The following is a 23315-nucleotide window of genomic DNA, read 5'->3' as shown; positions in this document are numbered from 1 at the left end:
TCCCACATCTTTGGGCTGTTGATGGGGGGTGTATAGGACACAGCTCAAACCTTTGATGTATAGTAGATACTAAACGTAATGCTCGTCTTCTTCATGTGCTACCAGTTAATGTGAATTTTACTGACATCTTACTGATTTCTGAGGCCATACAGACAGTTATTGTCAAGGATATTACTGATTATCTGACGCCCAAACATACGGAGTTATGCCACTGCAGGTAAGAAATACTCTTCAATTCTTGATTCTAAGGAAAAGCCTTGGGGAACTGCCACCATTCCTTCCATTTGATAATGAAATTATAACATCATGTACTGTTGGAACCCTCAGTTCAACACTGCCTTTTTTCAGGCCATATTAATGCAATGGTTAGCATATCAACTTGTTTCCATTTTTAGTGAATCTAATGCATTATATTCACCTTGTTCTCTGCTGTTCTTTCTTTCTTTCTTTTTTTTTTTTTTGAGACGGAGTCTTGCTCTGTCACCCAGGCTGGAGTGCAGTGGCGCGATCTCAGCTCACTGCAAGCTCTGCCTCCCGGGTTCACGCCATTCTCCTGCCTCAGCCTCCAAGTAGCTGGGACTACAGGCGCCCGCCACTGCGCCCAGCTAATTTTTTGTATTTTTGGTAGAGACGGGGTTTCACCATGTCAGCCAGGATGGTCTGGATCTCCTGACCTCGTGATCCGCCCGCCTCGGCCTCCCAAAGTGCTGGGATTACAGGTGTGAGCCACCGTGCCCCGCCATGCATGTTCTTTCTTTAAGTCATGTTAGATCCCTTTTTTCGAAGCAGGTCAAATTTGAATTAATAAAATGATTTATGTTGAAGTACAGGCATATCCCACAGAATCTCTTAATACCAGGCCAAAAGTAACTTTATCTTGATCGGTACTTTGGACATATTTCTGAATTGTCAACACTCAACAAAAGAGTTTGCACAACATCCTTTGAACAAATGGATATTTGAAAACCATCCTGTCTTCAGTTTTAGATTTTTTTCAATTTTTTTTTTACTCTCATATGATTCACATGCTAGTTATTGAATGCAGTCTGCCAGCAGCCCAGATGGCAGATCTTTTAATTAGATATGTTTGTGTTCATGTGTGTATGCATGTGTGTGTACATGTAATCACAGTTCATCAAGGACCTAATAAATATTTCTCTCTCTCTCTCTCTCTTTTTTTTTTTTTTGATGGAGTCTCACTCCGTTGCCCAGGCTGGAGTGCAGTGGCGTGATCTTGACTCATTGAAACCTCTGCCTCCCGGGTTCACGCTATTCTGCCTCAGCCTCCTGAATAGCTGGGACTATAGGCATGCACTACCACACCTGGCTAATTTTTATGTTTTTAGTAGAGTCTAGGTTTTACCATGTTGGCCAGGCTGGTATTGAACTCCTGACCTCCATGTGATGTGCCCACCTTAGCCTCCCAAAGTGCTGGGATTACAGGCATGAACCACTGTGCCTGGCCTTAATAAATACATACTTATGTCTTTCGATCTTTTTCTGTTTTTCTACTATTCCCTTTCCCCTATGACTGCTGTTGTTTTCCAGTGAGCTATTTATATATATAAAGAGAGAGAGAGGGAGAGAGAGGGAATCTTACTCTGTTGCCCAGTCTAAAGTACAGTGGCAAGATTACAGCTCACTGCAGCCTCATGAGCCTCAACCTTCTCGGCCTAAGTGGTCCTCCTCTCTCAGCCTCCCGAGTAGCTGGGATTACAGGCACCCACCTTCATACCTGGCTAATTTTTGTATTTTTGTGAAGATGGGGTTTCATCGTTTCATCATGTTGGCCAGGCTGCAGCTATTTATATCTTAAATGTGTATTTGTAAAAAAATTTATTTCTCAGCCCTGTGTGGTAGCTCATTTCTGTAATCCTGGCACTTTGGGAGGCCGAGGTGGGAGGATCACCTAACACCTAAGGTCAGGAGTTTGAGAACAGCCTGGCCAATATGGTGAGACCCCGTCTCTACTAAAAATACAGAAATTAGCTGGGCATGGTGGCGGTGACTGTAATCCCAGCTGCTTGGGAGGCTGAGGCAGGAGAATCGCTTGAACCCGAGAGGTGGAAGTGGCAGTGAGCAGGGATCACGCCACAGCACTTCAGCCTGGGCAAATGAGCGAGACTACGTCTCAAAAAAAAAAAAAAAATTGTATTCAGTTCATTTAAGATGGTTTATGAAGACAACAGGAGCTAGCGATAGCAATGCAAATGGACGCTTGCAGACAGTAAGGACTCAATACATGGGTTTGTTCAAGTTATATCGTGCAGACAGGCTTGTGCAGTTAGAAAATCTGTCTGGGGTAGGAAGAGATAAAACCAGCCACTTCAGCCCTGCTATTTTTATCCTGAAGATTTTTTTTTAACTCTGTTTATGAATAAAACATTTTAATCAGTGCTGTATCAACACTGATCAATTTTTTTCATGAAATGTAATACAGGGTGAATTCCATTAAGTCAATTAAATACTTTGATCCAGTTTTTAAACAGTGCAAAGATAGTTAAGCTATTCTTTTATTGAAATCCTTTTTACCAAAACCATTTTTTATATTTATTTTATAGTGAAGATTTCATGTATCTGTTTTCTGTACATGCCAAGTTGTACAGCTTTTTCTATTGTGAGTTTCCTTTGGCGTCAATTTTTTCCACCAAGTCTAACTTTTAGATTAGGCAGATCTCGATTTCACCACATCTGGTTTTTGTTGTCATTGAGTTTTTGTGATGCAGTGATTTCAATGAGAAATATATGCCATTAATTTGATGAAAGATCAGCATTTATTATCTAATACCCAAGCCATTCCCCAGCAAGCCTCCTCCGGTATTCTAGAGTTTCTTATTTCTTGAGGATTGGTCTCTGGGCATACTGCTAATCTCATTGTTTCCCAGACTTTCAATGTTTTGGATGACTTTGGAAGCCTTGATTTCTGTAGGCTGTGGCATGACAGTTTCTGATAGACAGATCAAGGTGTTGTATGTTGCTCTCAAACAGCATCTCTCAAACTTTTTTGGACCACTACCTAAGTTTTTTCTGTTGTAACCCAATGCATTTATACTTATGTATATTCGTGTGTGTGTGTATGTGTATGTGTGTGTGTATTATAGGCATGTGTGTGTATTTGTCTGAAATAAAAGTTTTACAAAATGATACTTTTACCTATGAGCAGTGTCCTCTGCTGTTTTTTTTTCTTGGTTGTGTTTTTTGTTGTTGTTGTTGTTTTTGAGATGGAATTTCATTCTTGTTGCCCAGGCTGGAGTACAGTGGTGCGATCTCGGCAGACCCCAACCTCCACCTTCCAGGATCAAGTGATTCTTCTGCCTTAGCCTCCTGTGTAGCTGGGATTACAGGCATGTGCCACCACGCCCAGCTATTTTTTTTTTTTTGTATTTTTAGCAGAGATTGTTGGTCATGCTGGTCTCGAACTCCCAACCTCAGAGGATCCATCCTCCTCGGCTTCCCAAAGTGCTGGGATTACAGGCTTGAGCCACTGTGCCCAGCTGTGTTTTTTTTGTTTGTTTGTTTTTGTTTGTGCATGTGCCAATAATGGCCCAGTTTCAATATCCACTGTTGGTTTCACCACCCCACTAGATCACAGTCTGGCCTTTGACAGTCACTGCCCCAATACTGTTTGATCTGCTCCCCTCTGATAAACGTTCATTGAGTGCCCCACGTGTCAGGTACTGACTTTAGGCGTAGCAAATGCAAAAATGATCTAGGTGTTCTGGATGTATGGGTGCCTACCTTAGGAGGACGGAGATGGGGAGAATGGGAAAGGGAGGTGAGATGAGCAGCACTAGGATGTGTGACTTTTCTGTCTTGAGGGTAGATACAAGAGGAGTCAGATAAAGTTGCAGAACAGAGATGATATCTTTACTGAGACTTGGATGATGTGTCGGAGGCAAACGTGTTGACACAAATTAGAGAATTTTAGGTTCCCTTTGCAGCTGTAGCTGGGCTGGGATAAGGACTATGGACAAACTTACGGGGGTGCTAAAAAGCTCAGTAATGAAGATAAATGATATTTTAATCTAATATTTAAAAAAATAGAGTCTGGGCATGGTGGCTCACACCTGTCATCCCAGTACTTTGGGAGGCCGAGATCGATGGATCACCAGAGTTCAGAAGTTTGAGACCAGCCTGCCCAAAATGGTGAAATGCCATCTCTACTAAAAACAGAAAAATGAGCTGAGTGTGGTGGTGTGTGCCTGTAGTCCCAGCTACTCGGGATGCTGAGGCACGAGAATTGCTTGAACCCAAGAGTAGGAGGCTGCCGTGAGCCGAGATTGCGCCACTGCACTCCAGCCTGGGTTATAGAGCAAGACTCTCTCAAAAAACAAACAAGCAAAATAAAAAAAATTAATGCAAAACAAAATGACAAAATTTCAAAATTTATGTCAAGACAAATTCAATATTATAGCAAAGGCTCAAGTAATGAACATGAATTTGTAATGATGCCTTGGGGAGGTGAAGGTTAAAAAAAAAAAAAGGCCACCAAGGACCTCATGTTAAAGTTGATGATGACAAAAGTGAACAGTGATGATGAGATTTAAAAAAACTAACATTTATTTTTACATTTTTTAGACTAGCATTTGTGTTAACATTATTTTAATCTGTGCACTTAAGGGAGACGGAATATGCTGAGGCTGGCAGTGGCTATAGGCCAGGACCTATGCTATGTACCTTATCTGTTTCTCATGCTGATTCTTTGAGAGCAGCGTTCCCTGTTACTACCAAAGGAATTTAGAGGCAATCAGTGATGTGCACAAGGCTATGCAACTAAAGGGGGTGGAGTGGGATTCAGGCCCCTTCCAACTGACTGAAGTGCCCAAGCTCTAAATCCCTGCCACACACAGCCTCTGTTGGCCCCCGGTTGTGTCTGAGCTTCAGAGTTTGTTTTTATAGCAGCAAAACAGTGAGTTGGGAAGAGGGAGACATTTTTAATATAGACACCAAAAGAGAGGCTGGAAGAGTTGACCATTTAGAAATGTCACGAGTGTCTGTGAATAGTGTTGGAGGCTGGGAGGCAAGAGAAAAAAATAGTCCTCATGTTGCACAAGTAGCAGTAGAAACAGCCTTTTTAAAAAAAGTTAATTTTGTTTATGCATGTGTGCATAAACAAAAAAGTAATAGAAACTATTTGATATTTAAGTTTAATTTAGCACTTAAGAAAATGTTTTGTCTTTTTTTGGTTTGCTTTCTTAATCAGTAGCATTAAATTCTTGTCCCAGGGATACCTGATAGAGCTAATATAGAACAATAGTTTAACGTAATTTGAAGTATTTTTTTCTTCTGATGGACATGTAGTTTATTTTTATAAATAATTTAAAAAATTGTGAATCGGTTGCGTCTCTGAAACATCCTGATATATCTTTTTGTTGATGACCCTTAGCTAAGGATGTAAGACAGATTCTAAGAGAATGGGTAGAATAGCCACATGTGTCACTTTCATAATATGTGTAAAAATTATCATGCCCATTCATTATTTAAAGAGCTGTGGCCTTTTAGTGAATACCAACATTAACAAACCATGTTAACATGATTTAAAATCCGTAATGAAATTTGCAATGCATCTGATGACGGAACTATCGAATTAGTGCACATGGCGTTGACTGATCACCCTTAAAAAGAGTTACTTGCATTGTTTGAAGAGGGAAGATGCACATCCCCTTGTGGGCTGGCAGCATTGTTGCTAACTTAAACGATGCTACTGGCAGGCTGGTTTATTTGATGTTGAAATGTCACACAGTATGTGCCCACCGTACGATTTGAATCTGCTGTGCAGTTCAGACCGAATGGTAACGTTCTCTGTGATCGTGTCTGTGTCTGCACCCTTCCTGGTTTTGTTTCTGTTGTCTTCATCAATAGACCTTTCAGGAACCTTCCTCGGATCTCAGATAACAGTTCTTCTGGAACAGGATTATCCCGAGGTAGCAAAAGCTGTCCTGCAAATATGCCATTGCACAACTTTAAATAAAGCGGAAAAAAGTCTTTTCATTCAGTTCAGATTTGCTACTTGTTCTCTTGATTCCATCAAAGTAATGACGAAGTACAGGTCTTTGGATAAAGAGCTGCACCAAGCAGGTATTGCTTCGTGTCTTGCACATACGTCCTGAGAAAGCAAAAGTGAATGTTACCAATTGGTAGGTGGAAATAGAAAAACTTTTTTTTCATTCAGCATTTTTTTTTCCCCCAAGTGCTAAGCTTTCTTTGGGGAAATCTTAATAGCTATTTTTATAAGACTCTGCATTTACAATGTGTGTGGCGGCCACAGAGGACACACATGAAAATAACATGAACTGGCTAGATGCAGTGGCTCATGCCTGTAATCCCAGCACTTTGGGAGGCTGAGGCAGGTGAATCACCTGAGGTCAGGAATTGGAGACCAGCCTGGCCAACATGGTGAAACCTCATCTCTTCTAAAAATACAAAAATTATCTGAGCGTAGTGGCGGGTGCTTGTAATCCCAGCTATCGGGAGGCTGAGGCAGGAGAATCGCTTGAACCCGGGAGGTGGAGGTTGCAATGAGGCAAGATGGCGCCACTGTACTCCAGCCTGGGTAACAGAGCGAGACTCGGTCTCGCCAAAATAAAAATAAAAATAAAATTTTAAAAAAGTAAAAAAAAAAAAAAAAAAAAAGAACATGGACTTAGCAGCTTTCCCTGGGCTTAGTAACTTGCCTGACTTCTCATGCTGGGGTTTGAATCCCCTTGTTTCTAGAAGAGAAATCCTTCAGATACGAAGGCGTGTTCCGTGATTTTGCCGAACTTACCCTACAGATTGTTTTATTATATATTCTGCCCTCTTCTATTCCCTGCCAATTAATTGTTTCATTGGTATAGCTTTTTTTTTTTTTTTTTTTTTTTTTGAGACAGAGTCTCGCTCTGTTATCCAGGCTAGAGTTCAGCAGCGTGATCACAGCTCACTGCAGTCTTGACCTCCTGGACTCAAGCAGTCCTCCCGCCTTAGCCTCCCAAGTAGCTTGGACTGTAGGCAATGCCACCATGCTCTGCTAAATGTTTTTGAATTTCTGTAGAGACAAGGTCTCCCTATCTTGCCCAGGCTGGTCTGGAACTCCTGTGCTCAAGCCATCTTCCCACCTCAGTCTTGCAAAGTGCTGGGATTACAGGTACAAGCCATCATGCCAGGCCATTGGTATACTATTGTTTTCCTTAAACGTTTATTGATTTTCTTATCTCATATTTACAACATATGTGGTCATTTTAATTTATTTTACAACATATAAAAATAAAAATAATATAAATTAATTTTTTAACATTAATATTAGCGAAGACAATCTGACATTTAAAAATACGTGTCTATTTATGTGTGTATACATACACAGAAGTATATGTGTAAATGCATACAAATACTAGTGGCTGCTAATAGGTGGCGCTATGTTTTATCTGTGTAGTGTTGGGGGTGGAATTAGCACGTAGAGGTTGGGAAAGGGGACGGGAGGCTGTGGGATGATTAGTATATTCTTATTTGGCCGGTGAGGGGAAAAAAATTTTCATTTCCAACAATATTCATTGTCTGTGTCACCTCAGCATTTAATTTACTTCCCTTACACAACTACTTGAAGTTGTCCCAGGCTAGTTGGTTCTATTAATTACAACCTAGAGGCATTCTGTTAGTAAACTAATGGATTACAGTATCTAAATGGAAGCCAGCAGATGACTTTGGAAGAACTGATCCGCAAGGGCCTTGCGTGCAAAGATTAAATGAAGCTTCCTTTAGCCTTCTCAGGTGCCCATAGTTTCCTATAACCTTAGAGGTTATCGAGGCCAAAGCTATTAATGTAGAGATTAAGAAGCCGAACCCTGAAAGGTTAAGAGACTGTTGTAAGTTCACACGGAAAGAGTGGTGTAATGCCCTTTTCACCAGGCACCAAGAAATTAGCCTATTTTATGTGTTTTTTGTTGTTGTTGTTGTTGTTGTTTTTTGAGGTGGAGTCTTGCTCTGTCGCCCAGGCTAGAGTGCAGAGGTGTGATCTCAGCTCACTGCAAGTTCTGCCTCCCAGGTTCATGCCATTCTCCTGCCTCAGCCTCCTGAGTAGCTGGGACTACAGGCACCTGCCACCACACCCGGCTAATTTTTTTGTATTTTTAGTAGAGACGGGGGTTTCACCGTGTTAGCCAGGATGTTCTCGATCTCCTGACCTTGTGATTTCTCCATCTCGGCCTCCCAAAGTGCTGGGATTACAGGCGTGAGCTACCGCGCCCGGCCGCCTATTTTGTGTTTTAGCAGACATGGTATCCCCAGCATTTTTAATATATGCCCTTTTCTTGCATAAGTAACTGGATATTTCCAAGTGGCCTACAAGTGGAGCATGATTTCATCTTTCATCAGGAGAAGCAGCTTTTCCTCTTCCTTCTGTTTTTTTCCTTCTCTAACCATCAAGGTCATGTGGTATCTGCCATTTTGCATATTCTTGCTTTGCTTCATGTTTTCCTTAAACTCTGTGCACATGAATATTTGTGGTATATGGCTTAATTGTAAGCGATCAGGCATCAATGGCTTTTTATGAAGCAAAATTTACTTTCTGCACTTGCGTGTGCCATTATTACAGATTGCTGATGTTTGCCAATGGATATTCTTGGAAATCCTCTTCTGGTTTAAATGCAGTTAAGTATTTAAAAATAATACCAGTGACATGTTTGCATTTACATTCAGCCTGAAGGCCTATTTGATGCTGGAAATGAAAATTTGTTAGACTAGATTTTATTTTATTTTAATTCTTTTTGAGATAGAGTCTTACTCTGTCACCCAGGCTGGAGTGCAGTGGTGCAGTCATGGCTCACTGCAGTCTTAACCACTCTGGCTCAGGTGATCCTCCCATCTCAGCCTCCTGGGTAGTTAGGACTACAGGCACATGCCAGCATGCCCAGCTAATTTTTTTGTATTTATTATAGAGATGGGTTTTTACCATGTTGCTCAGGCTGGTCTTGAACTCCTGGGCTCAGGCAGTCCGCCTACCTCGGCCTCCCAAAGTGCTGGGATTACAGGCATGAGCCACTGTACCTGGACTCCACTATGCCTTCCCCTCCCCTCCCCTCCCTTCCCCATCCCACAGAGTCTCTCTCTTTTGCCTAGGCTGGAGTGCAGTGGTGTTATCTGGGCTCACTGCAACCTGTGTCCCCCAGATTCAAGAGATTCTTGTGCCTCAGCCTCCCAAATAGCTGGTTTTACAGGCATGCACCACCACACCCAGCTATTTTTTGTATTTTTTGTAGAGACGGGGTTTCACCACATTGGCCAGGCTGGTCTCGAACTCCTGACCTCTCCTTGGCCTTGCAAAGTGCTGAGATTATAGGTACCCTGCCTGGCTGATACTTTCCTTAGTTGTTTTCAGTTTAATAACCTGTCTTCGGTCTACTCTATGTCTTTTTCTCTCCTTTCCTCCCTGAATACTCACGCTTCCAGTGCGCAGATTTCTCCAACCCTGAATAGGACAGATACCAACACCGTACTAGCTGTTCCATAGCTGCCCGTTTGTTTTGCAGAACGTTGGCCTGAATGACTCAGACTTGGAGCTTAGAAAAGAGAGAACTGATGCGGCCTGTGGCAGACATGTCCAGTGGCCTGCTGTGTCCTTGATTTTGAAGAACTAAAGAGTAGACTTGACCACTTTTTAAACATGACATTCGATCCACGTGGCATAGCAAGGATGGAGTCCACAAGATGGAGTGATCTTGACGCAATCCTCGTGACCGTAAATACTAAACGAATGCTCTGTTTCAGTTGAGTGATTTGCTCTGTCACGTGAGGACACATCACTTGCATCTCACGGTGAGTTTGAAAGTGTTTTCTGTGGAGAATAATGCTGAAGAAATGGGCCCTCCAGATGTCACTAGGGTCAGGGGTGTCACTAATCTTGATTACTAAGTTCTTGCCACAGATAGAAGCCACGCTACTGTACAAGTTTCATACTTGAGGAGTGGACATCTGACGCGGTGTTGGTGGTTGTTAAAGTGTACGTCTATTACTGTGTTGCTTTGGAAGCTTGCTGCCACGACAAAAGTGCAGAATTCCATGTTTGATACTTTTTTTAACTTGATTAAAGTGACTTGTGGATACAGATTTCACTATCCATGACTGCCGGCCTCAACTTTCTCATGTACTTATTTTAAATCAGAGAGCCCACCTGTCCAATTCTAGCTCCTCCTGGGCACCCTGTGTTAGACATAGGCCCTCCCAGCATTCTGAGTCACCATCCGCTGCTCTTGCACTGTCCATTATCCAAATGAGGAACTCATCAGTAAGGCCAGAAAGGAAAGGGAGAAAAAAAAAAAAAAAGAACAAGAGGAAAAGAGTTTATTTACAGATGGTAAAGAATTCTGGGCATGGGAAACCCAGCCAAATAAGTAGAATGTGTGCATAGGTGGGACTCCTGATCTTGTTTTATGAAAGAAATAAAGACAAGTCAAACAGATCTTTTGCAAGGGTCCCCGTGTGTGTATGTCTAACCCAGTGACAGGTAAGGCAGCCAGGAGCTGCTGTTATTTCAGTGCAAAGCTGTTTTCACAATCACAGCCATGCACAGCTCAAAAACCCTCACAGGTCATGCCTGAATACCTTCAATGTGCCCCATGTAAAAATACACAGCAAGTCGATTGGACATGCCCTATGAATTATACCTTATTTATGATCATCGAGCCCTCCCTTTTCCCGTCATGCTTTAGAATTATGGGCTGGAGCAGTTTTTAATACTCTATTTATTTTAGGGGAGGAAAATGTTTTTCTTTAACCACAACATTCATGCAATACCAACTGCTGGCAGTTTCCCCAGCATTTAAGGAAATATTGTTGTAAGACTTTTATGTTCTGTACTTCAATCAGCCAGAGCCAGCAGTATCCCAATAGAAGGACCCTCAACAGACCATTTTCAGCATTTTGCTACAATTAAACTCCTCTGGTTTTAGCCCTCAGGCAATTTAGTACCTTTTTACATATGCACATTATGAACTTTTGACCAGGGTCTAGCAGTCATATATTAGAGTGCTGCTCTTGAAGGCAGGCTTAACAAGTTCCTCTGAGTATTACAGTTGGAGTCAGTTGTGGAAAAGGTAATTTAAGCAACTTGCAGCGAGGCCATTCAGAATCTCAGCGATGATCCTAAATATCTCTCTCTCTCGCTCACACTCTTTTTTTTTTTTTTTTTTTTTCCCCCTTGTTTCCTCTGGAAGCTGGTAGCAGGAGCTTTCAAAGTCTGTGATTGATCTTTTATTCAGTAGCTAACGAGGGCTGTGATTCTATTAGCGCTCTACAAGGCAAGAGAACAGTGATTTAATGAAGTGTCTAGTGAGCCGGCCATAGATTTATCCTGTTGTCGCTAATTTGCAGCGCTGTTGCCAGCATAAAGGAAACTGCACTCACACTGCTATTAAGCAGGTATTTCCTTAGTAAATTGTTGTAAGGTCAGGTACAGTTATCTGAGCAAAAGCAATGCCTTACCTCTTCAGTGTCTGCAAATGACAGCCGCCGTGCTGAGTGCTCACTGAAGTGGAACTGGGAGATCAGAGGTCCGTCTCCAAGTCGCCCTTAGCGGAGGCAGGAGCAGATGAACTGCCAAGTAGGAGTAATAGAGTCATAATTGGTGATTAGAACTGGAAAGGTGCAATAACATCTTAATACAAACTGGCGTATGTTATAGTTACTGTCAGTTGTTGTAAACTCGTCCTGCCGCCTGGACTAGTTACGTTTCCCTTGATTAGCTGTGAGAAACGAGGCAGCGGGCACTGGGGCAGCCACACAGACAACATCCAAATTTTTGTTGCTTTCCCGGGTCTTGCCCTGTCCTTGCTGTTTTCCTTGGGTACCCTGTTCCTCCTTTAGAACACACTACAGTAACCTTTTCCCACCACCCTGGGAGGACTGTGATTTCATACATGTCCTCTGATCTCTCCTCTTTGCAGAAGCAGTGACATTTATGCACACTGGCTTTGAGGCTGGTTGAACTTTTGTTTTATTTGCTTTTGCTGAGGCAGGGGGAGGTCTTTGCTTCATGTTAGATCCGTATCCCACTGCAATTCTATGTCACTGTAGCAGATTTGGGGTTGGCGTGCTAGAGTGAAAACACGAAAGAAAATAAATAGGCAGCATTGAGGAATTACACACTTGAGCTTGGTGTTTTTCTGAATGCAGGGTTATTTTAGGTGAATTGAGCGTGTTGGAGGCGCCCTTGCAGGTGTAGGTAAGCAATGTCCATCCGTAGTAAAAAGCATTCGAAGAAATTCTTATCTGGTGCTTAATGAATTGCCAGCCTGGTTAAAAAGGATAACCCTTCAAACCCAGGGTGTCCAACTGGTAATTTGTATAGACTGGAGATGTTTCCATGCCTTGCAGCAAAATTTTTCTTCAAATTCACAGAAGCAGCGGCCATCCAGCATTGTTCACAGGTGCTGAGTAGCTGTCATTATTGATAAACATGTAACTGGTCATTTGTATTGTTTTGAGTAGGATAGTCTACCAGGATGCCTAGTAGAGAAAAATGAGATGAGATAATGAGATCATTTACACTGACACATCTTACGAATCTGGCACGTAGTAGGTTCTCAATAAATATTTTTTGATTCTGTGACTGTTAGAATCTGTTGGCTGAAACTCTGTCATCTGGCTCTCCCTCTGCTCCACAAAACTTGGGTAATTCTAATGCTTACTTCACCCCAGGGCTGATGTGTCTTAGGTTAGGGTTTATGATCAAGTAAAGGGTTTAAAGAAGTGTTTTATGAGGGAGTCCTGTTTGCAAATGATGACCTGGTAATTTAAGAGGGTGAGCGAAACTTCCCTAATTTTCTAGTATGGACCTTTGGGGCTCAGGATGAGGATGTTCAGTTTGTACTGCTGGTGGAGCTGCCATCCCATTAAGGGCGTCTTTCTCCAAGGGAACAGAAATCTTAGGTTGTTGATCTGGAGGTCAGGACCTAGTACAGGCAAGGCAGTGGTCTGTTGAAGAGTAGATGAAGCTGATCAGAGCACAGCCACACCGGTGACAGCTGGTCAGGATGTGGGAAGGGCTCTGACCCATTCATCTCAGAGAGATGTGGCGTGAGGAACACTGAGACCTAAGGCTTGTTGCTTAGTGTTGTGGACAAGGGATGCTCTGGGTTGTCTAATACTAAGTAGAATGGAAGGAAAGGATGGAAGGAAGAGAGGGAGAGATGGAGGGAGATGGAGGATGATAGGGAGATGAAGGGAGGCAAAAAGAAAAAAGAAGGAAAGAGGAGAGGGGGGAAGGGAGGAAGGAAAGAAGAGAGAGAAGGAGGAAGAGAGGGAAGGAGGCACAGAGGTAGAGAGGCAGGGAGATAATGGAGAGCCTGGCCAAAAGTTAATGCTCAGTTTCCGGTAGTCCGCAGAAAGCACCTTGACCAGTTGACTGAATACAATTAGTATCACAAACTACTAGGATTTATTGGATGCTTACCGTGTGCCATGTTTCCTTGAATCTTCATGGCGATCCTTCAAGGGATCCCTGTTTTCTAGAAGGTAAAGGTGCAGGTTAGAGGCTATGTCAGAAGCAAGTCAGGATTTGAAGGCAGATCTGTCTGCATTTCCCCCTCTGTAAATCCAGAGCTTCTGCCTTGTTTCTTATGTGGCCCCCAAACCTGCAACAATTCTTCCTGGGAGGCTTCATTCCTGAAGGGAATTCAGTCTCCTTTTTGAAGAAAGGGCCACTGCAACTCTCTGTTCTGATCTGGGGACATGTTAGACCCTCAGTAAGGAAAATCAGAGAAAGAAGAAATAAAACGTATTACTCCATTTTCATACTGCTATGAAGAAATACCCAAGACTGGGTAACTTATAAAGAGAGAGCAGTTTACTGAACTCAGTCATTCCACCTGATTGGGGAGGACTCAAAATCATGGCAGAAGGCAAAGGAAGAGCAAAGGCACATCTTACATGGCAGCAGGCAAGAAAGCATGTCCAGGGGAACTGCCCTTTATGAAACCATCAGATCTCGTGTGACTTACTCACTATCAAGGGAACAGCACAGGCAGATCCCATGGCTGTGACTCAGTTACCTCCCTCTGGGTCCCTACCATGACACATGGGAATTATCGGAACTGTAATTCAAGATGAGATTTGGGTGGGGACACAGACAAATCGTATCATAGAATTATAAAAATTCCTATTCTAAGGCAGATAAATAATCCTGGTTGGAAATCGTACTGATTTAGACTTAAAACCATTCAGCCTTCTTTACCATTTCTGAACGTGGCCCTGAGGGAGGATTTGTCTTTTGCTGTTTTCTTTTTTTAAGAGATGGGGTCTTGCTATGTTGCCCAGGCCACTCTCGAACTCCTGAACTCAAGTGATCCACCCGCCTCGGCCTCCCAAAGTGCTGGGATTACAGGCGTGAGCCACTACACCCAGCCTGGGGGAGGGTTTGTTAAAGAACTGTCTGTTTTTATCACATGAGCACAAGTTAAAATTTTGGGAAATATCCCTGAATGATATCTTTTCACTAGTAACTCACATGGACCCATCATCTCTGAATTTAATATGCTTTTCAGGAACGTGTTCATACTTTCCACCTATGAAATCTGTTTTAGTAATTTACTCCCTTGTGAATGCTCCTTGGTATGTAAATTTAGCATATTTCGTTTTAATTGTCCAGGTAAGTAATACCCATCGTTGGAGGGCACCAGTAGTGGAATCAACTTATTTTTTAAAATGTATTCTGTGTTTCATGAATTTTTCTGAATAATTGATCTTTAGAGTCTGAATTGTATTCTGTTGGGCTTGTCTTACTTTTAAATTAAAAGAGGCTAGCACATTAGACCCAAGAGGTCACATATGATATTCCATTTATATAAAATATGCAGAGTAGGCAAATTTGTAAAGACAGAATACACATTGGTGGTTTCTGGGGTGACGAGGGTAAGGGGAGTAGGGAATGACTGTTAATGGGTACAAGTTTCTTTTTTCTTTTTCTTTTTTGAGATGGAGTCTCGCTCTGTTGCCCAGGCTGGAGTACCATGGCGTGATCTCGGCTCACTGAAAACTCCGCCTCCAGGATTCCTGCCATTCTCCTGCCTCAGCCTTCCGAGTAGCTGGGACTATAGGTGCCCGCCACCACGCTCAACTAATTTTTTGTATTTTTGGTAGAGACGCGGTTTCACTGTGTTAGCCAGGGTGGTCTCGATCTCCTGACCTTGTGATCCACCTACCTAGGCCTCCCAAAGTGCTGGGATTACAGGGATGAGCCACAAGCCACTGCGCTCGCTGGACCATTGGGTACAAGTTTGCTTTGGGGTGGTGAAAATGTTTTGGAACTAGATAGAGGTGATAGCTCTACAACACTGCGAATGTACTAAATGACAGGAAATTGTACACTTTGTAATAATTTATGTTATGTGAATTTCATCTCAGCCAAAAGAAGCTAACACATAAGGAGATACATTTTGACACATGTGGCATATTAAGCTATTGTTGTTTTTTAAATATTCCAGCTGGGTGTGATGGATTATGCCTGTAATCCCAGCACTTTGGGAGGCCGAGGTGGGTGGATCACTTGAGACAGGAGTTTGAGACCAGCCTGGTCAGTCAACATGGTGAAACCCTGTCTCTACTATAAACTCTGTCTCTACTATAAATAGAAAAATTAGCCAGGCTTGGCGGTAGGAGCCACAATCCCAGCTACTCAGGAGGCTGAGACAGGAGAATCACTTAAACCCAAGAGGCAGAGGTTGCAGTGAGCCAATAACTCACCTCTGCACTCCAGCCTGGGCAACAGAGCGAGACTCCATCTCAAAAAAAAAAATTTTTTTTCTTCCATCTGTATCACACAGTTTCACCATTGTAGCATGGACAGGAAATAATTGAGTTGTATGTAATACCCAGGTAAAGTAAACAGATCTTGAAGAGGGATGCCAATCCCTGCCGTTCATGGTGTTATTCACAGAGCTGCAGGGACACAAACGTACCTTATCTCTTGTCCATGCGATTGATTAGTTATGTGTTTGCCTGTGTTATTAATAATGTATACCTTGAAAAATCTATGTGCATTATAGTCTTTGATCTTGTCATGAATTTCAAAGCCAAAGATTCCATTTTCTTTCTTTTTTTAAAAAAAAATTTTCAAAGAGGTAGGTTGGAAGTAAATTTAAAACTTTTCCCCTTTCTAGCAGAGGACTTTATAGTGATCACCATCCATGTTAATTAGATATGCATGTATGTGTATGTATGATATATATACCCATATACACACATAGTCTATATATACATGTATACACACATACACATATATACACATATTTTAAGGAGAGAGTTATAAAACGATCAATTCAAGCGGTATTACTATATTCTAGAGGTGAGGAATATCTGAATACAAGACTTACTCATCTAGTAGATTAAAACAGAAGACTAGACTAAGGCAGGATCAAAGGACCCCTTTTCATTGTTCTTTTATTGTTTATTGACTTCAAAAAGACTTTTTAGTTTAAACTGACTTTAATGTCTCTTGAATGCTCTTTTGTAAAATGACTTTGAAAACTTGGGGATAATGTCTTCATTAAGTGGAGAAAAATCTTGGGAAAAATATAACTGTAACTTGGCTTTCATTAGAGTAGAAAGAGATAAAGCTTTGCTTAATTAATGTCTGTTTTCCCTCTGTTCAGAATTATAAGGAAAAAGGGGACTGAAATTAGTGCTGATAAAAGCTTGAAATAGACATTCTAGCACTGAAACTTTTTTTTCTTCCTTTCTTAGAGTTTGGAAAACATACTTCATACAATGCTATGAAGCATAGGGGAAGATTTTAGGTGCCCTGTCTTCCTGGATCTAAAATGACACCAAACCCAGTGGTACTGATCACCCTGGCTTCTTTCCACCTTTCTCACTTCATTGTCTTTTTGTGTGTTTCTGACATCTGTTTACACATGGACAATCTTGGGAATGGAGGGGTTCTGTTGGTCTACTTTCCTTACTGTTTAACAAAACTCAAAACTGTCTCTGCTCTTGTCCAAGCCACCAATCAACACTGACCTTTCTGAGTGTCCTCATTGCCCTCTGGGAATGTTCATGGCCTCTGGGAGTTCCGGAATTACTTTTCCACCGGATCTTCACTACTTTCACTATCCTGTGGCTTTCTGCCAGTTCTCTGCTCAGCTTCTCTTTTCTAGAAACCTGATGCGCTTTGTTAGCTTAGAATGCTGTTCTAGGCTGCCTTTTTTTTTTTGTAGCTTCTTGGTGAGCAGAACACTGAACTCCAGACTGTGAGGCTCCTCCTATGCAGCCTGCTGGCTCCTCATACCCACTCCCTTGTCACCTTAACGCCACGTATGATTGCAATGGCAAAAAGGAGAAATGCACAGAGGAACACCACCTATCAGAGTTTGCACTGAGTTTCCAGATCCATCGTTTTGCTTCCACCCATCCCAAGGAATGCAGTTCTTGGAAGGGTCATCTCATGGTACATTGTTGGCCCTCTTAGAAGAGATTTCAGGCCTTCCCTTCTTGTAGCTTGATACTTACAGGGAGCGCTAGGGTAAGTGGAAAAAGCATATGACTTGGAATAAAGACCTAGTACAAATCCCATGTCTGGTTTATACTAACTGGGTCCTGGACCTAGTTCCTGTACCTGTTTGAGCCTCAGTTTTCCCATCTGCAAAGGAGGGATGATAGTACTTACTCCAAAGAATTGTCGTTGGATCAAATGAGTTGGAGTGGGATACAGCAACATTCTGTATTCTGATTTCAGCAACACTATGCAATGTAATTCCGTATTATAATAACACATCTTCTGTGGGTCTTTCTTTTGGGGAAGCTGTTTTAAAAGGTTTCCCTTTTTAACCTGTGACCCCCTCTACCCCAAAAGTATATTCAAGAGCGAAACTTTTGGTATGATGATGATGTCTTACACCGATAGTTCTGAATGACTTGACCTGGCTATCTTTTTTGAGTCTCTCGATTGATAGATGGATGGATAGATTGATTTTGTTGTAACCCTTGTTCAGCCTTGCTGTCCTTACTCGTTTTCAAATACTCAAATGCCACTGAGTCACAGGTTTCAGAGGGAGATGGTAATACCTCAGGTTTTAAGTTGCAGGGAGTCAGCACAGGTTTGTTATGGAAACCATCAGGGATGTTTATTCCCCTTCTGAGAAACATAATTGAGCCTCTAAACCACCCACCAAGATACCTGCCTGTAAAATATTTAAGAACTGGTACTATGAAGACATTTCCCTCATGCAATTTGTTTTCCATCTAGGAACAGAGCGAGGAAAATATAGCTGAGTATAAGTTACAAAGCCAAACTTTTAAGCTACAAAAGGCATCTCTTCACAGTAGCACTTGGAGAAGGGCTGAAGGCAAACAGAAAGTGAGCAGAAGGGAGACCGGTGTTCTGAAACAGAGATGACAGGCTCCACAGTGCAGGGTGATGATCCTGTTATAAATTACCCATTCAGTTTTAGACTAGACATTTCCCGGAAGCATGTCATGGGGTGTGCAGAAGGGCTTTTGGATAAAAGGGGTCTAGTTAATAGATGTTATAAAAACAAACTCGAAAAGCATAGCAGGCTGCCAGGGCATGTCCGAGTACCTTGCAGATGGTGAGGAATAGCCTCTGGATTCTGCTTACACCATGGATGCCCAGGCTGGGCCATGGGTTGTGTTTTTTTCCTCAGTTTATAGAAATGTTATCAGGCATGTTTTCCCTGTTTCCCTAGCCAGCCATAGGGCCAGGTGACTCCTAGAGGTGATCCTTCGGTTATTTCCTAAACAGATCTAAAACAAACAGATACCTGTACCCTGGGATTAGATAGAGCCAATAAGATGTGACTGAAATGCTCAGGGATGCTAAGAGGTCTACATTTTAAGTTGGTATATTATTAAAGGTGATGCTAGCTGCTATAACAAATAAGCACACCTGTGCACTGTGGCTCAAGCATAGTAGACGTTTATTTCTTGTTTATATAAGATCCAGAATGTTTCTTGCCAATTAGCAGGCTGTTCTCTTCCAAGTGGTGACCCAGGGACTCAAGCTCTTTTCGTTTTGTAGCCCAGCCATCTTACACACATGGCTTCCAGGGCTGCCCTGCTGTTGTCTGCATGAAGCTGGTGGAAGAAGTTGGAATTTGCAGGACCATGGGTGGAGCATTTTAAGGATGAGGCCTGGGAGTGGCACGAATCTGTGAACTCCAGGAGGCTGGGAAATAGAGCGTAACCATGTGCCCAGGAGGAAGTGGGGCATAGTACATCTTTGCCGCACCTGATGTACTGTTGTTTGTTTAAAATCACTTTGGATTCTCATGTACCTTTTCCCCCTCAAGATCTTTATGTTTTTGACTTTGGAGATAACCAAAAATAACTAACCATGCTTCCTGCCCTCTACAATTTCATCCTCTTGGGGAAGCAAGACCCCACCCTTTTATTTTTATGTATATATGTATGTATGTATATATGTATGTATGTATCTATGTATCTATGTATTGATGTATGTGTGTATGTATGTATCTATGTATGTGTGTATCTATGCATGTATGTATGTGTCTATGTATGTATGTATGTATGTATCTATGTATCTATGTGACGGAGTCTTGCTTTGTCGCCCAGGCTGGAGTGTGGTGGCACAATCTTGACTTACTGCAACGTCCTCCTCCTGGATTCAAGCAATTCTCCTGCCCCAGCCTCCCAGGTAGCTGGGATTACAGGCACCTGCCACCACATCTGGCTAATTTCTGTATTTTTAGTAGAGATGGGGTTTCACCATGTTGGCCAGGCTGGTCTCAAACTCCTGACCTCAGGTGATCCCCCCACCTCAGCCTCCCAAAGTGCTAGGATTACAGTCATGAGTCAGCATGCCCGGCCAGCAAGACCCCCTGATGTTGTCCAGTGCAGTAGGTGCCTTTGCCTACCTTCTACTATACAGGCTGGAACAGGTGATACTGTACCCACCTTCACAGCCTCCCTAGCAACTGAGGATGGCTCTGTGACAGATTCTAGCCAACAAGTAAAATCAGAAACCAACAACATGTTTCCTTGAATACCTTTTGCTTTGTATAAAATGGTATGACATTGCCGGTATTTTCACTCTTCCTTTCTACCTACCCTGGATGCAGATTTGATGTTTCCAGCCACAGCGGTCTTGTTGCTTCTAGGATCCAACAGGGAAGAGGGAAAAGTCAAAAGAATGCTGGAGAGAACGCCCTCAAGTTGCAGAACACTGACCAGTGTTGGCAGCTACAAGATAATCAGGCATGATTCTTCATCCAGAATCTGCTTTTCCCTGTCCTGCCAGTTCATGAGCTGCTAATAAAGATTCTGATGCAAATATGGAATACAGATTTGAGAGGGCTTCTGGGTAACCCTCGGAGGTGAGGATGCTTTGTGAATGCAACAGGTGTCTCTGACATCATTTTTCTGGTAGAATGTTTACAAATGCTAATTAAGTTTTGCTTCAAATGGGGAACAGTCCTGTGCTTGGAAGTTACCAGCTTGAACATAGGAAGATGTTCTCCATCATCTGGATTTTTCTCACCAGCACCTTTTAGTTGTAGTGGTTTGGGATGTGATGATCTCAGATGTTTTCATCCTCCATGAAATCTCTGCAGTGATAGCTGAATGTCTTGCGTTTTCTTTTATTGCCCTTTTTCTTTTGTGACTTTGTAGTGAGACACATTTATGTTAGGGTAATTGTCTCATGGTATTTGAAAATCTTTATTTGGGCCACATTGGTTGGAAGATAAAAATATATAAGTACTAGTCCCTGAACATCATTTGGCCTGAACTAAGGCTGGAGTTTCTCTTAATCAAAATAACAACGACTATTTTTCCATGCCAAGGAGTGGTGTAATATCATGAAGTAGATTTATCTACACATTAAATAAACTTTTAAAGCATTTTAATGCACCAGTTTGCAATTTTTTTTCTATTCACCAAAGTATCCCAGATAACGGTTATCAGTTTTTGATTCTACACATACTTCAAATACTGTTAGTGCAAAATCCTTCTTTAGAAATGTTACCTAATTCCAATGTTTCACTTTATTCAGTGAAGACATGCCTTTGATTATTTCAGTCAGGTGTTAGGATGCCAATTTGCCCACACATTTTCTTCTTAGGTGCCTATGCTTACAGTAGTCAGAGAGTTGGTGAAAAATCAAGGTCAAAACAGGAAAAAGTAACACTGTCAATACCTATTTCTGTATGTAATTCAAATTAAAACCGCAACCACCTAGAAGCATCAGTACAAGGAACTGGCTGTATATTGCATTCCTGTGACCTGCTTTATTAATGATGGAATGACTAACAAGGATCAGAGGGAATGTGGTCGTCCTCCTATCTCATAAGCCAAAATGCTGCATATTCCAAGGCTATCAATTCTGAAAGCCCTTGTTCATTTTTAAATAAGGGAAAAGTTTAGAGCCTGGGTCATTCTTTTTAAAGGAAGACATTTAGAAAACTTAGAATATAAATTTCTGTTAGTAGAAACTAATTTATCTTGCTGATCTCTAAAGTATACCTGATTTGGAATATGTGCCCTCAAGTTTTGCTACACTGAAAAAAATTATGGGCCGGGCGTGGTGGCTCACGCCTGTAATCCCAGCACTTTGGGAGGCCGAGGCAAGTGGATCACCCGAGGTCAAGAGTTTGAGACCAGCCTGGCCAGCATGGCAAAACCGTTTCTCTACTGAAAATACAAAAATTAGCCAGGCGTGGTGGTACATGCCTGTAATCCCAGCTACTTGGGAGGCTGAGGGAGGAGAATTGCTTGAACCCGGGAGGTGGAGGTTGCAGTGAGCTGAGATCGTGCCACCGCACTCCAACCTGGGTGACAAGATTGAAACTCTGTCTCAAAAAAAAAAAAAAAAAAAAAAAAAAGAAATTATGTCATTTTGTTATCAGCATCAGCAGAATAAATCTTAGATCAAGATGGGAGTACTGGGCTACTCACTTCTTGCCCAGTCTGTGATTTAGCACAGGAAAAAGCAAACTAGGGCCCTTGGGCCAAATCTGACCTGCAGCCTATTTTTGTGCAGCCTGCAAGCGAACATTTTTAAATTGTTGAAAAAATATGAAAGGAAAAATATTTCAGGATATATGAAAACTACATGAGGTTGAAACTTGAGTGTCCTTAAGTAAAGTTTTATTGGGACATGGTGTTTCTCATCTTTATATATTGTTTGTTTGCTTTGAGACGGAGTCTCACTTTGTCACCCAGGCTAGAGTGCAGTGGTGCCATCTTGACTCACCGCAACCTGCATCTCCCATGTTCCAGCGATTCTCCTGCCTCAGCCTCCCGAGTAGCTTGGCGTATAGGCACGTGGCACCACGCCTGGGTAATTTTTGTATTTTTAGTGGAGACAGGATCTCACCATGTTGGCCAGGCTGGTCTTGAACTCCTGATCTCAAGTGATACACTTGCCTCAGCCTCCCAAAGTGCTGGGATTACAGGCATGAGCCACCGTGCCCGGCCTTTTTATGTATTGTTGATACAGCATCACAAGGGAAGAGTTAAGTAATTACAACTGATAAGAACACAGCATGAAGAGCTGAGAATATTGGCCGACTGGCCCTCTCAGACAAAGTTTGCCAACACCCAGTTGAGCAGATATACTTACCTGTGAGCAGAGGTGAGTCAAAGGTGATTCTGTTGTCCCTCCTTTCCCAAGGAAATGTGGAAAGATGAGAATGTTGCTGCCAGTGCTGATTTGGAGCATTTTTAAAAAAAATTATCTTAAACAAGTCTCAACCTTGACTTTCCCTGTGTACCCTACTCTTTACTCCCAGGTCTTTGCTAGGTAAGCAGTCAGGTGTTAGCCGAAGATATGGCAACCCACCGGTGGTCCTCTGAATGCCCACAAGAGTCACCTCTAAGATGATCCAGCCGTTGCGTGGTGTAGCATGCCAAGTCCTTGCTGCCTTTCCTCTGCTCCATGGTTACCGTATTAATTCAGGGATGATGAGGAGAAAGTGGTCTCCCTTTACCTGTTAATTCCTCAGAGGAAGTTCTGTTTGAAATGAATAGTCTGGAAATATGTAATAAAGTTACCTATCAGGACCACTTTGAGAGAGATTTAAATGTGATAATAAGAATAAAAGAAAATGGAGTGACATTGAGGGCGTCTTCTTTTATAACAGCTCTTGGTCTTGCCTGTTAAGCACCCTGTAAAATGACTTTTACACATTTATGGATTGAAATGGTTCTCCTGAAATTTTAAGTGTTAACATTGTTCAAACTTCCATTACTAACACCTCTCACATTGTTAGAAAACAGTTTTATGTTTGACATTTTGATCATACTAACCTGGAACATTTTATGCTAAAGTTCTCATTTCATGCCTTAGGAATCCCCTGCTTATTTTGATTTTAGCA

The 23315-nt window shown here is 42.1% G+C and overlaps 1 protein-coding gene across 9 annotated transcripts in view; it reads left to right on the top strand.

Moving 5' to 3' along the window:
* WWOX (WW domain containing oxidoreductase) overlaps positions 1–23315 on the top strand; it is a 1119479-nt gene that overhangs the window by 356745 nt on the left and 739419 nt on the right. Inside the window, exons 9-10 of one of the 9 annotated variants that reach the window (XR_002519090.2) lie at positions 9501–9786; positions 20061–20315. The exons of 6 other annotated variants lie outside the window; for them this stretch is intronic. Coding sequence is in view for 2 of the 3 variants with exons in the window: in XM_021931563.2 (XP_021787255.1) it covers positions 9501–9608 (108 nt within the window). In the remaining variant the exon portion in view is untranslated. Of the gene's footprint in view, positions 1–9500; positions 10294–20060; positions 21585–23315 lie in introns of those variants that run through there. 2 more of the 9 variants (XM_021931564.2, XM_021931563.2) reach the window with 2 other exon arrangements.

Source organism: Papio anubis, chromosome 18, assembly GCF_008728515.1.
Source record: "Papio anubis isolate 15944 chromosome 18, Panubis1.0, whole genome shotgun sequence".
Taxonomy (NCBI): domain Eukaryota; kingdom Metazoa; phylum Chordata; class Mammalia; order Primates; family Cercopithecidae; genus Papio; species Papio anubis.
The sequence above is the reverse complement of the archived record's forward strand: the minus strand, read 5'-3'. Positions and strand labels throughout refer to the sequence as shown.